A 15,122-nucleotide genomic window follows, 5' to 3' on the forward strand; every position below is an offset into this window, starting at 1 on the left:
CATAAGGATTCTTCCTAAGAAGGGATTTTGGATTTAGCTCACACCTTTTTCAGTGGCAGCTCAAGGTGAGTTACTTCTAGGTAAACTGGGCACTTTTCCAGTCCCCTGAGGGTTTACAATTCAAGTTTGTACCCAAGACAATGGAGGGTTAAATTATTTGCCCAAGCTCACAGTAATCAGCAATGAGATTGGAACTCTGACTTCCCTGCAGCTGTAAGCTTTAGGCCACACCTCCATTCCAGATGGATCACAATAGCTCAGGGGTGGGCATTTAATTTTCCCAAAGGGCCACATGAGAAACTGGGACTGTGCTGGAGGGCCAGACCAATAGGCTGAACTCAGTTCTGCTCCACATTAATTTTCTCTCTTTATAAAAAACAAACAAAACAGTAAATTGTATGGTTTCGATAAGCTGCTACGATTAGGCTATGAAAATGTGAAACGGGTATAGTAAAAATGCCAACAGCTGTATTGCATGTATGATGTAGAATTATTATGTTTGATTCCTAATTTGCCACTGAACTTATGCGGGCCGGTCAGGGACAGCCAAAGGGCTGGATGTGGCTCAGGGGCCGTCCAATGCCCAGGTCTTCAATAGCTGTATAGTTTTACTACCAGGAAAGCAAAGTTTCAAAACACATTAAAATTACAAAAGATACTTTATTTCCAAAAACAGTTGTACCATAGTAAATGTCGGCAGATAAAGACCTGAATGGTCCATCCAGTCTGCCCATTAGTTGAAAGGTTCATCCAGTCTGCCCAAGTAAAGATATGGCACAGGAGATGCAATAAATTAATCCTCATGTCTAGAATTATATACAAAGAAGGTGTAATTGTTTTAAGAGTTAAAATCCCTCCAGCTATTTACATATCCATCCATGGACAGAATGTCCATGTTCCACAGATCCTGCAAAAGGAATAAAAAGGAGATTTAGTTGTTAGTCATTGGATGAGTCAGCAATTGTAGGGAAGAGAAAGAGGGGTTTTTTTTGTTTTTTTTTTACCTATGAGCAGTTTAGAAGCTTATTTTGAATTTCTTCATATACTTGATTGAATAGTTCGTCTTTGGATTTCAATCCATCCAGATACACTGAAATGAGAATTTTGCACTTAAACGCTTTCAATTTCAGCCAATGAAGTTGTTCCTAGACTGGGCGGTTGCTTTTTGTTTACCATGAAGACTTTACCAGGACTCAAGGGCAATAATGGTCTGCAAATCTAAGCCAGTTTAAAATTTAAAACCCCTGGCCCCCTTTTATCAAACTACAGCAGAGGTTTTTACTGCAGGCTGGTGAGGTAAATGCGCCGACGCTCACAGGAATTGAATGGGCATCAGAGCATTTACCTCGCCAGCCCACGGTATAAAGCTCTACTGCAGTTTGATAAAAGGGGCCCTATAGTTGGTATTTAAAATCTTGACCAATAGAGTTTGTGATTAATTCAGCAAGTTTACATATTTACCAATCATTTAGAGTCCCAAGATCAACTAACAAGATATGCTCCCTCATTTCATATTGTGAGATTAGAAGAGTATCGTTCCTCTAGTTTTAATATTGTAGGTCTAAAATTGTGGAACTCCCTACCACTTAAACTGAAAATAATTCAGAATTTGGAGATATTTTTTAAAAAGAGAGAGAACATTAGGGTCAATATTCAGCCATTGGTGGTGAGCGTTATACTCGCCGCCAGTGCTGTTATTCCCCGATTTTCTAAGCTGGGACCTGTGCAGGCTTCAGCTTTGAATATCCGGTTATTTTTAAGATGGCTAATACATAGCTACTTAAATCGATATTCATCGCTTAAGCGATCATGGGTTACCACATAAGGATAGGTAAGACGTTTATGTGGTCCTGAATATTAGAACTAACCGTGATGAGAGCTAACCATGATATTCAGCAGCACTTAGTCGGTTAAGTATCATTGAATATTAGTGGCTAGCTCCGACCAAGCAAACTAACAAGTTAGTGGCCAGCTAAATCGTTTTAAATATCAGCCCCATTGTTTGCAATTATTTCGGCAGGCTTACAGTATGGAATAAGTGCACCAAACAAGGAGAAGGAAGTATTCTTCACAGCCCTCTAAGGAAAATAAGGGGAGTGAGGGAAACGCCACACGGAGACACACAGAGAAGAACCTTATAGGTAAAACATTTAATAGTTCCAAACTCAACTACACTAGTGGTAGCATAAGCAAAATGACTCGATAGGGCCCAAGCTCCTCCTGAGTTTTATTCTGATTAGAATAGTTACATTTAAAGCTCACTTCTAAACCTGGTTGATATAATGGTTAGATGACTTCTGACACAGGCATCTTGCCGAAACATGGCTGAGTGATTTTACTTATGCCACCACTAGTGTAGCGAGTTTGATATTATGCACATTTTATTGTTGGAACTATTAAATGATATTTTACACATAGGGTCCTTCATTTTGTATCTGTTTGGTATGTTTTCTTCACTACTTTGTTTTCCTTATACTAAGGAATGGAATAGAGTTCTCGGTGAATCCTATGTTTGGAGTCTTACAGTAACGACGGAGATAATGACCAAGAAATGTTTAATGCTAAAATGTTTCCTTTGGTGGTGCTTATATTTTTGTTTATGATTATGTATATTTGGGCTGTAATCGGCAGAGAATTATGAGATCTTGCAGACTATAAATATTTTAAATAAACAAACATTTTCAGAGCTACAGATTTTCCATGGGGTCTTATCCAAACTAATGGCCTCTCAAGAGAGAAACGTGGTTTACTGGCCCAGACAAGTGGCTTAGTGCAAGAGGGCTTCCTGCTGCCACAGAGATCAGTACAACAGGCAGATGTTGTTTGACATCCGGTCAACACTTCAACTAGAAGGCCCTGCCTTGTCCAAACTCAGGAATCGTTGGCTGCAGATCTACACCTGGCTGCATAATAAGTCATCATGAATTCTAAGCGCCAGCTTCCCTTTAAGAAGGAACCAGCCACTGCTAGTTATTCGCGGAGCAGCTCATGGCTTACCCACTTCAACACTGCTGTCCTCCATTTCCTTCTTGTGTTTCAGATACATAGGCCAGACATGTCCTTCAAAGAGACCAGGTGGATCAGGGATTGTATAGTTGCGTGAACTGTAAAGATACACAATTCAGATTCAAGAGCTATGACAGTGATGCCAATTAATTCCATTTAACTGTTAGTTTCTGCAATCCATTATTAGTTTAACTTTGAGCATAGAGGAGCTGCGATATTACACAGGCATTTCCGATTGCCCCATGTCTTTTCTAAAATCTCTGGTCCTAAGTACACTGCCACTTCTCATTTTATCCTTTGCTCACTACCACAGCATTATTATATGGGCATGTTAGGAAGCAGAATGAAATCCGGTAGTCTGCTTACCTCCTCCTTTTCTTGCATTCAGAGGCTGGAATGGTCACGTAGTAGCGATGAGTGCACAAGTCAGCCATCATTCTGGGGGAGGGTAAAAAAAGATGCTGTATAGTCTCACCCCAAAACTCTCCACCACTCCAGTGCAGCAAAACCTGAGGGCTATTCTATGCCCTGTTACAGGAATGTGCCTATAACACAAGGTAATGTCTTCCATCTTGGACATCCTGTCCCTTTTATTATTACTACGGAAGCTTCTTTCGGAGCAGAAACACTACAGAATACTAAAATTCCAGAATGACCTTGCGCTTACTCAGCACTCTCTCACTCCAGCCTTCAGAGGCCTTGTCTCCATGCTAGGTCCTTCAAAATGGAGCCCAGTCAAAGCCTAAACTATCAAAAAGGTGTTTTGTTTTTTTCCTTTTGATACCTGCTAAAGTCTGGTCCAAGGCTCAAACCACTGCAGATCCATTCTGGATCACTGAATGTCCTTCTCTTGCCCTTTAATGCTGAGAAGCAGGGTGCAAGAGGAAAGCTGGAAGATTCAACACTTAACTGTTGCTGGCAGTGACCTGAATCCTAACATGTTTTTAATTGATGCAGTAATATATATTATGCTACAGTATGATCTTGCCCCTGCAGAAGAGGAAACCAGCAAACATTTCTTTATTGAAACAGTGAAGGAAGACTTCGATAAAGGTAAATGTTACTTTTCAGTATGCCTGGATATAAAAGCAGCATAGTTTTGAGGTAAGCTACTAACATTTGCTAATATAGTTTGATGCCATGCGATTTTATAGAATATCAAACATTAAAGTTAATTTCTTGTTGTAGGGATTGTGCCCTGAGGAAACCTGAATAGGGTGAAACATGTTGGCGTACTCTGTCCCTCTTGGCTAAACCACCCAAGTTAAGTTAAATACTTTATTTATAACTATTTATAATTATTTATTGAAAGCAAAAAAAGTTTATTAAGCATAGCACATCACATATTAAATAGACCCGATGACAATAGGGGGCATAAAGCCAGTTGCCATGAAGGTATATTGAGCTTCTGGTGGCACCTCTGAGGGCCTGAAGACTTTATTGCACAAGCACTTTTGGTATAGAAGATATTGAGGGGAGGTTTTACACTATATATCCTACCCCTAACGGTGTTACTGGATATAAGTGCAGCTTTTGTAATGATCAATCATGCTATTCTCATTAATCATTTATGTTCTATAGGGATTAGCAGCTTGGCTTTGCATTGGTTTGCTTCATTTTTGATAGACAGGAAGTTCAGCGTTTCAAAAAAAGTTCAGAGTTCTCATCAGAAATGGTATGTCAGACTGGAGTATCCCAGGGTTCCTGTCTCTCTGCAAAACTGTTTTAATACAGTATTTTTCTGTAACTATTATGCAGACTGTTAAAACAGTTTCCCCATAAAATTTCATTTATATACAGAAGATATATATTTTTCATTAGCAATTAAGAATTCTGTAAATTATACTTTCCATATGCTAATGCTTTGCTTGAGCCAATGGTTGCATGAAAATCATCTATAACTCAATATGGCTAAAACTCAAATTTTACTGTCGTCAAGTCTCTCTCGAGATGACACTCCTACTGGTTTTCATATTAAATGACCTATGCATTCCAAAGGGTGCTATGCTAAATTCTAGCCTTACAATGAAATCACAGGTTATGAAAATTGTCAGGTAAGTATTTTCCAGATTAAAGTTGGCTAGAAGATTATGTAATGTAATGTAATGTAATTTATTTCTTATATACCGCTACATCCGTTAGGTTCTAAGCGGTTTGAAGAAAGTGTACATTAAGATTATAAATGAGAAGTAAGAAGGTACTTAAAAAATTCCCTTACTGTCCCGAAGGCTCACAATCTAACTAAAGTACCTGGAAATTAATAAAGAAGAGAAAATAAAGATGGTTGAAAAAAGAAAAATTCTATATGAACTTATAGGATGGAAATTAAACTGACAGTGAAGAACTGTATAAAAAATACATATGGAATGCAGTTAGAGAGGGTAGGTTACAATCTATTTATGGTATTTGTTTAATTGGAAGGTGTTAAGGTGGGTAATTTGGGGGAATTATGTGATCTGCTTTCTTCTGTTATCTTTAGGATGGTCATTCAAATTATAGCGATACCATGTTTCAATTATTACAATAGTCTCCTACTGCGATTGCATGGTAGACTTTTGAGGACATTGCAGGTTGCTCAGAATTCTTCTGCTCATGTGGGGGTTTTTTTCAGGTACTTTCAATATACACATATTACTCCAGCTCTAAAAGTGCTTCACTGGCTTCTCATATGGCAAGGAATTATTAATCCAAAAAAACTCCCCAAGACCATTCAAAAAGAATGCAAAACACTTGTGCAAGTCAAGGCAAGCAAAAGAAAAAGCCTCAGTCAAACGGTGGGGTAAAACCCACTCCACCAACCTCACGTCATAGGCGTAAAAAACTTTCACTGCTGAAACTATAGCAAAGCTTAATAACAGTGATGAAATAGCAGTTCAATCTAGGCTGAAAAACACTCCTAACTTATGTGTTTCACAGCCACTCTGACTTCATGACTGAATATTGAAGACCAGCAGTGTGCCTCAACAGACTCTTGTTTCCAGTTCTATGCGAGCCACTGCAGCTCTGACAAAATGGCAGGGTGGCTGTGAAACAATTGTCGGCTGGTTGCACATAGTTGCTAAGAGTGTTTTTGAGCATAGTTTGGACTGCTATTTCATCATTGTTGTTAAACTTTGCTATAGTTTCAGCAGCAAAAGTTTTTTATGCCTGTGATGCGAGGTTGGTGGAGTGAGGCTTTTTCTTTTGCTTGCCTTGCACTGCTAAAGTGTTTTGCGTTCTTTTTGGATTAATAATATTGTTTTTCACCCCTTTTCCTTATTTTGATTTTGTAGTTGTTACTATTAAAGAATTATTTTCAAAATTCTTTTGCTAGTATTTAAGGTTTGTAATAATTTGGTTTTTCCACCGATTGCTTCTACTTTACAAGTCTATCAACCTGCAAGGTCCTTTTCTCTGATGCAACTTTGCTGGATGTTCCCTCTTTTACAGCTGTATAAATGTATACTGCTTGTCAATGGAATAGATGCTAGTCTGTGGAATAGATTGCCTCAGGCTTTCAGATCTATTATGTCTATTGTATCATTCAAGTGGAAACTAAAAACTTTGCTATTTTTTTGAAGCACATAATGAACAAATGTCATTGTGCTGAAAGGAATATTTCTTGAATAAGTACATTTTTTGTTTGCAATGCAGCAGATATGTAATGAGTACAAGCTAGAATATAACTCAATTTTAATTTTTTTGTACCGTTTAAGATTTTATTATGAATGTTATTGTACAAGTATGAAAGCTACCTAGAACATTTGGATAATGTGAGTTACAAGCAATGCTCCCTCCAAGGAGTGACCGGGTGTGTGCAAATGTTTTTCTTGTGAACTGTATAGCTTGCAGGTCAAATTTTACATTTATGCCGACGATATAACAATACTTATTCCTTTAACATCATTCATGACTGAAGTAAAAAAAATCAGATCTCATTCATATTGGCACAAATAGAACAATGGACCTTTAAATTTAAGCCGAAGCTTAATCCAGGAAAAAAACCAAAGTTTTTTCTTCCTAGCCCTAATGATAAAAATCAATGAAACGTACTCCATTTAAATGGTCAAAATTATTCAATAGCCACTACGATCAAAATATTAGGTGTTACGTTATATAGTTTAATGACCATACTGATCTACCGATTAAAAAATGCTTTTCTGTACTATGGAAGCTTTGTACATTAAAAAATATTTTGTTTTAATGTCTTTTACATTACTGGTTCAGTCATCAATTCTATCTATTTTGGACTACTGTAATATTGTTTTCCTGGGATCTCATAAAAAAATTCTTAGACTTATGGCCTCTTTTACAAAGCCGCGCTAGCGGCTGTCACGCAGAAACAGCCCCAAAGCCCTTTAATTCTCTATGGGCTTCGGGGCCATTAGCGTGGCTTTGTAAAAGAGGTCGTTAGAATAATACAGAATACAGCAGTTCGTTTGATTTTTGGCCTTAAAAAATATGACCTTATTATCTAAAGCTCCACTGGTTGCCATTTGAGGCTAGAATTTTGTTTAAATTTGGCTGCATCTGTTTTAAAGTTTTATTTGGATTGACACCAACCTACCTCTCTTCCCACTTTGAATTTTATAATTCAAATAAGAATACATAACAAATCCATTGGTTTATGATTCCTTCGGTAAAAGCATGCCATTATAAGAGATTTTTAGGAAAAACTTTTGCATTCCAGGCTAGTGCAATGAATTCATGTTGGAATACTCTTATTCCCCAAGCTCAGTCTTACTATTTATTCAGCAAAATTCTTAAAACTTGTTTGATAAATATGTGACTTAATTGCCAGTTTTGTATTTTCTGAGAAATATTTGATATGCTTATATATGTAATTCACTATTTGTATAGCCCTTTTTTGTAGTAAACCGCCTTGAACTAATGGTTTGACGGTATATAAGAATAAATGATGATGATTATTATTCTAAAAACCAATGATTTTTGATCCTGGTACTAGCAATGCATTTGTATTTTTGTGACCAACTCATGTAAGATGTATGAGCGATTGCTCATGTGCTCCGCTAGGGAACATAGGTTACAAGTATGAAAATAAATAAAACTAAACCGACCTTATGGCCATTATCTGCTGTCATGATGGATCTATATAATGCAGTGCAAATGTTAAGCTGTGCCCGATCTACATACCAACACATATACTTTGCAGTTAACATATACAAAAATGAGACTATAATCCTAAACCTTAGAAAATGTTTTTGAAGTGCTCATAAAAGGCTGAGCGACTGTCACAGTCACTTAGATTCCAGGCACGTAGCTCAGTGTATAATCAAAGCACTCAAACACGACGCTGATCAATAATCAGAAAATAGATTTGAACTATTTTGTGACTATTGATCATCACGCAATTGAATACCAAGATTATACACTGTTGAGCTATGGCCAAGTGATGGTAAAAGTCTCTCACCCTTTTTGTGAGCACTTCAAAAATTTTGTTTCAAAATATTCTTATTAGGATTATATTCTTTTTTTTTTTTTTTGCATATGTTAACTGCAAAGTATATGTGTGGGCATTTGATGTTCTCTACCATCCAGTATTAATTCATCCCCTATTTTTTGTGGAAGTATGCCTGCATTATGGGGCAGATTTAATCACCACAGTATCATCACACTACAACCAAGGGCTCCTTTTATCAAGCCGCACTAGCAGGGTTAGCGCGCGCGACTTTTAATCACGCGCTGGCCAAAAAACTACCGCCTGCTCAAGGCAGGTGTTAGCGGTTAGCGCGGCCGGTGGTTTAACGTGTGCTATTACGTGTGTTAAACCGCTAGCGCGGCTTGATAAAAGGAGCCCCAATATTAAAGTGTATAGAAAATGCAAGAAATTACTTATTATTGTAGAGGAGGAAGCCCTCAACGATTAATATTTGAGTCTCTCCAGGGTTTGAAGAAACATTCACACCATGAGAGCGGGCAAACTTCACTGGGTTTTCGAGCCAGGCTTTAACAGTGTTCACCATTGAATCCATGTCAATGGCCGTTATCACTATTCAAAAGGAGAAAAGGAGAAAGACGTCACAAAAATGGCCAATCTAATAACATTGAAATTTTTTGGGTTGTTTACAGGTATTTTTATGAGGTGTTGGTTAATTGGAAAGTGGGTGGGGGAAAATAAGTCTTGTCTTTATTCTATTAAGTATATTGTGATGTAATAATAATATTTTATGTAAATGCATCATCTTTTGTGCACAATTGAAGTTTTGAAAATGAATAAAGAATTTAAAAAAAAAAAAAAAGAATTTTTTTAAAAACTAACATTAAACAGATACATAGTTAAAAAAATAAGTACTTAAGGTATACTTTACTGCTTCCTATAGTGAACATCGGTCTTACCATCCCATTGTTTAAAGCCGTCTTCCCCGACTTCTATCTGATCTTGTGGCTGAAATATAGTGAGCAATAAAACACTGCTGCAAATGCAGGGGGAGCCACAGCTCCGATCACAACCTTACGATGAGCTACAGCAATACAGTCAATGCAAGTTCTACAAAACTGCACTGCAAAGATTCACCCTCTGCTAGTTCAGTTTTTGCAGCTTGAATAGTGACTAGTTTTAAATCTTCAGGCACAAGAAATGATGATAGGCTTTCATTAAGTACTGATTTCATGACGCCAGCCCAGTAGGGGATTAGAGAACTGAAGTGGCAGCACCTTTCTCTCCTTAGCTTCTGTAAATAGCATCCGTTTAAGACAGGGGTCTCCAAAGTATGGCCTGCGGGCCACAATCAGCACGCAAAATGATTTTATCTGGCCTGTGGAAGAATTATGCGGAAATGCACCAATTGGACTAAATTTTCCAATGAGAATCCGCAAAAAATAAAATAAAAATGGGGTGCTCATAGATTTCAAATATATTAATTAAAACTGTGTTCAAAATATATTGATATTCCATATTATGTTAACATTATTCACAACTTTATTTAATACTGAATCGTAATTGTATATGTCGCGGTATTTCTTTGTACTTGTTCGGCCTCGATAGACAGTGCCAATTTGCGGCGCTGTATATAGCTCTGGCGCTGTGACTAATCTTTAAACTGAATCTGGAAATTCGTTACTAGTCATTACAGTTAATTGTCCATAAAAATACTTGCCTTGGTGCAATGTAATATTCAATTTGTAATTGCATAAATTTATATTAAAGGTGCGTATTCACTTAGGCCAGGATTCACTAAACCTCCAAACCGTGCACGATCCATTTCCTATTGCATGCCAGCCGACTGATTCAGTAAAGGCCTGCATGCGAATTGAGACGATCATTAGCATGCCCCCTACCCATGGCCAGAGTGATCCCCGCTCATGCGCACACCCTGACAGTAGTGACAGGAGAAGCAGCCTCTTGTCACTGCTGTCAGGGCTCAACCCAGCCCAGATCTCTCTTGCCTGCTCCCAGACTCTCCTGCTCTCTGCCGCCGTTCTCTGCAGTGCAAGCCCGTGGTTTTAAAGCAGGCCTGCATTGCGGAGAATGTCGGCAGAGAGCAGGAGAGTCTGGCAAGCAGGCAAGAGAGATCGGGCACCGCAGCCTGCTCTCTGCTGCCCCAAAGCTGTGCCCCGAATCTGCCTGCCCCGACTCTCCCACGCTGATTAAAGCGGGTTAAAACCACGGGCTCCCTGCCTGACAAAAAAGTTTAAAAAAGAAAAAGTCACAATGCCCCCTTCCCCTGCGTAGATTCCCCCCCCCCCCGCCGATCTAGTCTGGCTGGGCCCAGCTCGCCCCAGCTCCCTCCCTGTTTCTAAATTAAAAGTCATGCCGCCGGGCCGGGCCCACCCACCCACCCATAAACAAACTGCAGGAGAGATGCCAACTCCCTCCTGCCACCACCCCCCCGGACACCCCCTACCCATTCCAAGCCCCCTTGCCACACCCCCTCCCCGTACCTTTAACAGAGCAGGAGGGATGCTCAACCCCTCCTGCTCCAATGACTCCAGCGACGACTCTGAGGCTTTAGGCCCCGCCCCATTACATCATGTGATGCAGGGGGAGGAGCATAACACCCTGATTGGCTCAGGTTCCTACCTTGGGAGGGGCCTGGAGCACCTGAGCCAATCATGGACTTCCTTAGGGCTGAGCCTTAGGAAGTCCCTGATTGGCTATTGCTTTGACTAATCAGGGACTTCCTTAGGCTCAGCCCTAAGGACGTCCCCAATTGGCTCAGGTGCCCCTGGACCCTCCCAAGGTAGGAGCCTGAGCCAATCAGGGCTTTAGGCCCCACCCCGTGCATTAGGGAAGAGGGGTGGCAATGAGGCTTGGAATGGTTAGGGGGTGTCTGGGGGGGAGTTGGCATCCCTCCTGCAGTTTGTTTATGGGTGGGTGGCATGACTTTTAATTTAGAAACAGGGAGGGAGCTGGGTCGGGCCGGGCCCAGCCAGACAAGATCAGAGGGGTAACATGGCAGGAGGGAGTTGGCAACCCTCCTGCCTTTTGTGGGGCATCGGCGTGGGGGGAGGGGCATTGCGGAGGGAAATGTACGCGGGGGGGTGTCATCGCAAATTTTTTTTAACTTTTTCTTTTTTAAAACTTTTGACAGGCCTGCCTGTCTGTTTTATTCATTTTTTTTTTAAAGGGGTAGATATTTTGTGTGTGTAACACGCAAAATATATGTGCCATGGAAAAGAATGAATAAAAAAAGACAGGCAGGCCTGTCAAAAAGCCTGCAGACCTGACGGTAACTCAGTTAATGACAGGTCTGCAGCAGTCGGGTTTGGCAATAGTAAAACCCGACCCAAAATAGCCGAGCAATTGTTAGTGAATCAATCGCTTGGCTGTTTTGCATGGGGGTTTTACTAATTTGCATGGGAGGATCACAAAAGGCTTTAGTGAATCGGATGGAAAACTGGTCGTTAAGGGCTCGCAAACCATACATGATCGGTTTGCTTAGTGAATCTAGCCCTTATTCACATATTTGCTTGTACGGAGTTCTCATGATTTTAATAATTTCATAATTATTTATAAATTTATCCTCTTTTACAGTTTTAGCATGGATGGGAAAAAGAAAAGACAGTTCCATCATTCACATTAATGGCTGTATTATAAGTTGTGATGAAAATATGAGCCTTAGGAAGTCCCTGATTGGCTATTGCTTTGACCAATCAGGGACTTCCTTAGGCTCAGCTTAGGCTAGTGTTCGTCGTCATTAATATACGATAATTTAATCTCACATACTCTGTAATTAGTTTATAAAATTTTCTGCTTTCAATAAAACTCATATCTAGAGTTATTTATCTTTATCTTTTTTTTTTTTTTTTTTTTTACTATGGCCCGCTGAAAAGTGCTGAAGTACCCAATGTGGCCCTCATGGCGAAAAATTTGGAGATCCCTGGTTTAAGAGGTTAAACATGAAAAATAAGGTATGGAAGAAGCTAAGGTCAATAACGGTGCCTCTAATTTGATGGGTACCAAAATTATCTCATTTGGCATGTGATGATATTGCCAAATGATGGTTTGTTCTGATGAAATATGGAAGTAAATGTGAATTGTATGTATGGGATGTATTTGATTTAACTATTTTATTACAAAATGTTTTGATTTTTTTGTAATCCACCTTGGACAAAGGCAGAATAGAAATGAATAACTAAATAAATAAATATGAAAGGTTCATTGCTATCATGGTATGCACACAAAATGAACCTGTCTGGAGATATCAAGCACATCACTATGAATAAGTGGTTATATTTTAATAAATTGTTTTAGTAAACTGGGATGCATTTTGTACAGAAACTTGTTCCTGAAGAGAATGCACGGCCAAGGCCAAGCTAAGCGCTAGGATGATCTACTGCAAATGCAAAGTTAAAATGACACAGCGTTTAACTTTGATGTACAAGGCCGCTGTCCGAAATCTCACAACAAATAGTAAATGAGAATCTTTGCTTACCTTGTAAAAGTCATCTTGATGCACAACACAAGAGGCCGGCAAACTTTTGAGAAGCCTTCGGGTCAAAGTGGTTTTTCCACCATTGGTGACGCTACATGGAAAATTTTGAGCAAAGTTTGCAGAAAATTCCATTAGTACAAGAGCAGTATAGATGCTGAAATAAGATAATGTGAAGTACTGCTGGTATGCCCAAACATATTGATGGGATGATAAGGGGTAAAGGGGAGCTAAAATTCCTGCCAAGATAAAACAGGAAGCAGAGTGACAGGGAGACCATATGCAGTATGGATTTACCAGCGAGCCAGCTTACCTTCCTAGCCCTGCCCACTCTGTAAAATAACCAGCTAGCACCAGACCACTTGCATGCGGTCATTTCTCCTACCCACCTAGCTTCATGTCCGATAGTAGCTCTTCCAGATCACAAGGACCCAGCAAGGATTAGATCAATTCATTTTGTTCACAGCCAGAGATTAGCAGCGGCTTGCCAAACCTAGACTGCAATAACGGTTTATGCAACTTGCAGGAACTTGCTTAATCCCTGCTATGATTTCTCCCTCGACCATATCCTTAATTATGCCGAGATGCTTTCTCTTATTTGTTTTAAAAATGTGTTACCTGTTTCAGGGCATGTCACTCAAGTCTTTGAACTTTTTGAAATAATCAATTCACTGGTGATTTGATAGATTATCTTTTCTCTCCAAGCTAAAGAGCTCTAACCTTTTTTGCCTTTCCCCATAGGAGAGTCCGTCCATTTCCTTTATGATTTTTATTGCCCTATTCTGAATCTTTTCTAATTCCAACATCCTTTTTGATATGGGGTGACCAGGATGGTATACAATACTCAAGGCACAGCTGCATCATGAATCTATAGAGGGGGGCACAACGATATTCTTGGATTTATTCTCCATAGTTTCCTGAATAATTAATTATTGAGAATCTACTTTTTGACTCCGGCACACTGAACCAAGGATTTATAGTTAAAAGTTGCTCTATCCTTTCTAAACATTGACACTGGTAGCCCAGTTGCAGCCTGCTTTCCACAAGATGCTGCCCAGTTCCTACTAAATGTTCAGCTCTCTTCCCTGCACCATATTCACAACTATGCACTGCGATTCCAGACCTCATTCTACCCATTGGGTGAGGGGGTGGGGGAGCCCTCTCTGCACCTCCAGATTGCCAATATGTGCTCTTCTCCTGCAGCCCTAAGCATATGAAACAATTCAAAAAGCAACATAGGATGTCCGCTGTGCTCCCCACCTCCACAAGGCTAGATGGGCCTCGTGGAGGTACCTGTAAGTTTCAGGCAACTTGCCTGCATGAGCACAGCAGAAACTGTTAATGGTTGAAAGGAAAGCTCAAAGGAAGCAGGACAGGTGCAAAGGTATTAAGAGGCCTTGGTAAACCTTCAGCCTGGTGGAGGAGTAGCCTAATGGCTAGTGCAGTGGCCTAAAAACAAGAGAACTGGGTTCAATTCCCACTGCAGCTCCTTGTGACTCTGAGCAAATCACTTAGCCTCCATTGCCCCAAGTACAAAATAAGTACCTGTATATAATATGTGAACCTATATACATAATGAGGGCAATTTCCAAAAGTCATTTATAAAGGCAAATGGGCTGTTTACAAACTGTATCGATTCTTTTAGTTTATTTTGCTAGCAGGGTTTAATGATTTGCAATGACAGCAGCTGGTTTGATTTTTTTTTTTTTTTTAACTGCGCCTCCCCCCCCCCCCCCCCCGAAACTTTATGTAATATTTGGGCTAGCCTTGGAGGGATGAAATGGGAGACGTTGACAAATAAGGATCAGAGTTGAGCAGAAAGTATTGCCAGATAATATCAAGAAGAAAAATAAATATTCCATTAAATCCTCCTCCCAAACCCCTTAAGATTAACATTAAGTTTCGCAGACTTCTGCAGCGCTTAATTTTTGCAGTTTTTAAGCTGATAACAGCGTTACTTCTCCTGCTGTTGAGCTAAATGAACCCTCTGTCCCTGTGCAATAAGGCTCGCGAGACAATCAATAGACTGAATGAATGAATGAAAAAGATCCTAATAAGCGCTCACTCACCCTCCGATCCCGATGATGTACTTCATGGTTCCCCTCCTGGTTCCAGGCTGTACTTTATTACACTGTGACTATCGCCCTTTTATCATTCGAGGTTATTTGCAACCAAGTGAGAAGAGGAAAACCAAGAACTTTTCTTTTCATTTATCGCTCAAGTGAAGCCCCGCCCGCCTACATC

The 15,122-nt window shown here is 39.8% G+C and overlaps 1 protein-coding gene across 2 annotated transcripts; it reads right to left on the reverse strand.

The window, feature by feature from the left end:
* Positions 1-640: 640 nt before the first annotated feature.
* On the reverse strand, positions 641-15,122 carry NMRK2 (nicotinamide riboside kinase 2). 2 transcript variants are annotated; one of them, XM_033955880.1, is made up of 8 exons: positions 14,948-15,122; positions 12,882-12,972; positions 9,343-9,391; positions 8,839-8,995; positions 3,373-3,444; positions 2,998-3,104; positions 1,005-1,090; positions 641-907 (listed from the first exon to the last, which is right to left on the reverse strand). In XM_033955880.1, exons 1-7 carry the CDS (start codon positions 14,971-14,973, stop codon positions 1,005-1,007), a joined length of 588 nt encoding a protein of 195 aa, XP_033811771.1. In that variant the 5' UTR covers positions 14,974-15,122; the 3' UTR covers positions 641-907. The 2 variants fall into 2 exon arrangements, with proteins under 2 accessions (XP_033811771.1, XP_033811772.1); XM_033955881.1 differs by lacking the exon at positions 3,373-3,444.

The sequence above is a fragment of the Geotrypetes seraphini genome, chromosome 8 (assembly GCF_902459505.1).
Source record: "Geotrypetes seraphini chromosome 8, aGeoSer1.1, whole genome shotgun sequence".
Lineage (NCBI taxonomy): Eukaryota > Metazoa > Chordata > Amphibia > Gymnophiona > Dermophiidae > Geotrypetes > Geotrypetes seraphini.

What these genes read in the sequence shown, in the direction of transcription:
- NMRK2 (XM_033955880.1), bottom strand. Translation starts at nt 14,973, where the DNA reads ATGAAGTACATCATCGGGATCGGAGG. An exon ending in TACATCATCGGGATCGGAGG is followed by an intron (nt 12,973 to 14,947) that starts GTGAGTGAGCGC and finishes TTTTCCATGTAG; the next exon opens with CGTCACCAATGGTGGAAAAA. An exon ending in TTCCTCCTCTACAATAATAA is followed by an intron (nt 3,445 to 8,838) that starts GTAATTTCTTGC and finishes ACCCTCCCCCAG; the next exon opens with AATGATGGCTGACTTGTGCA.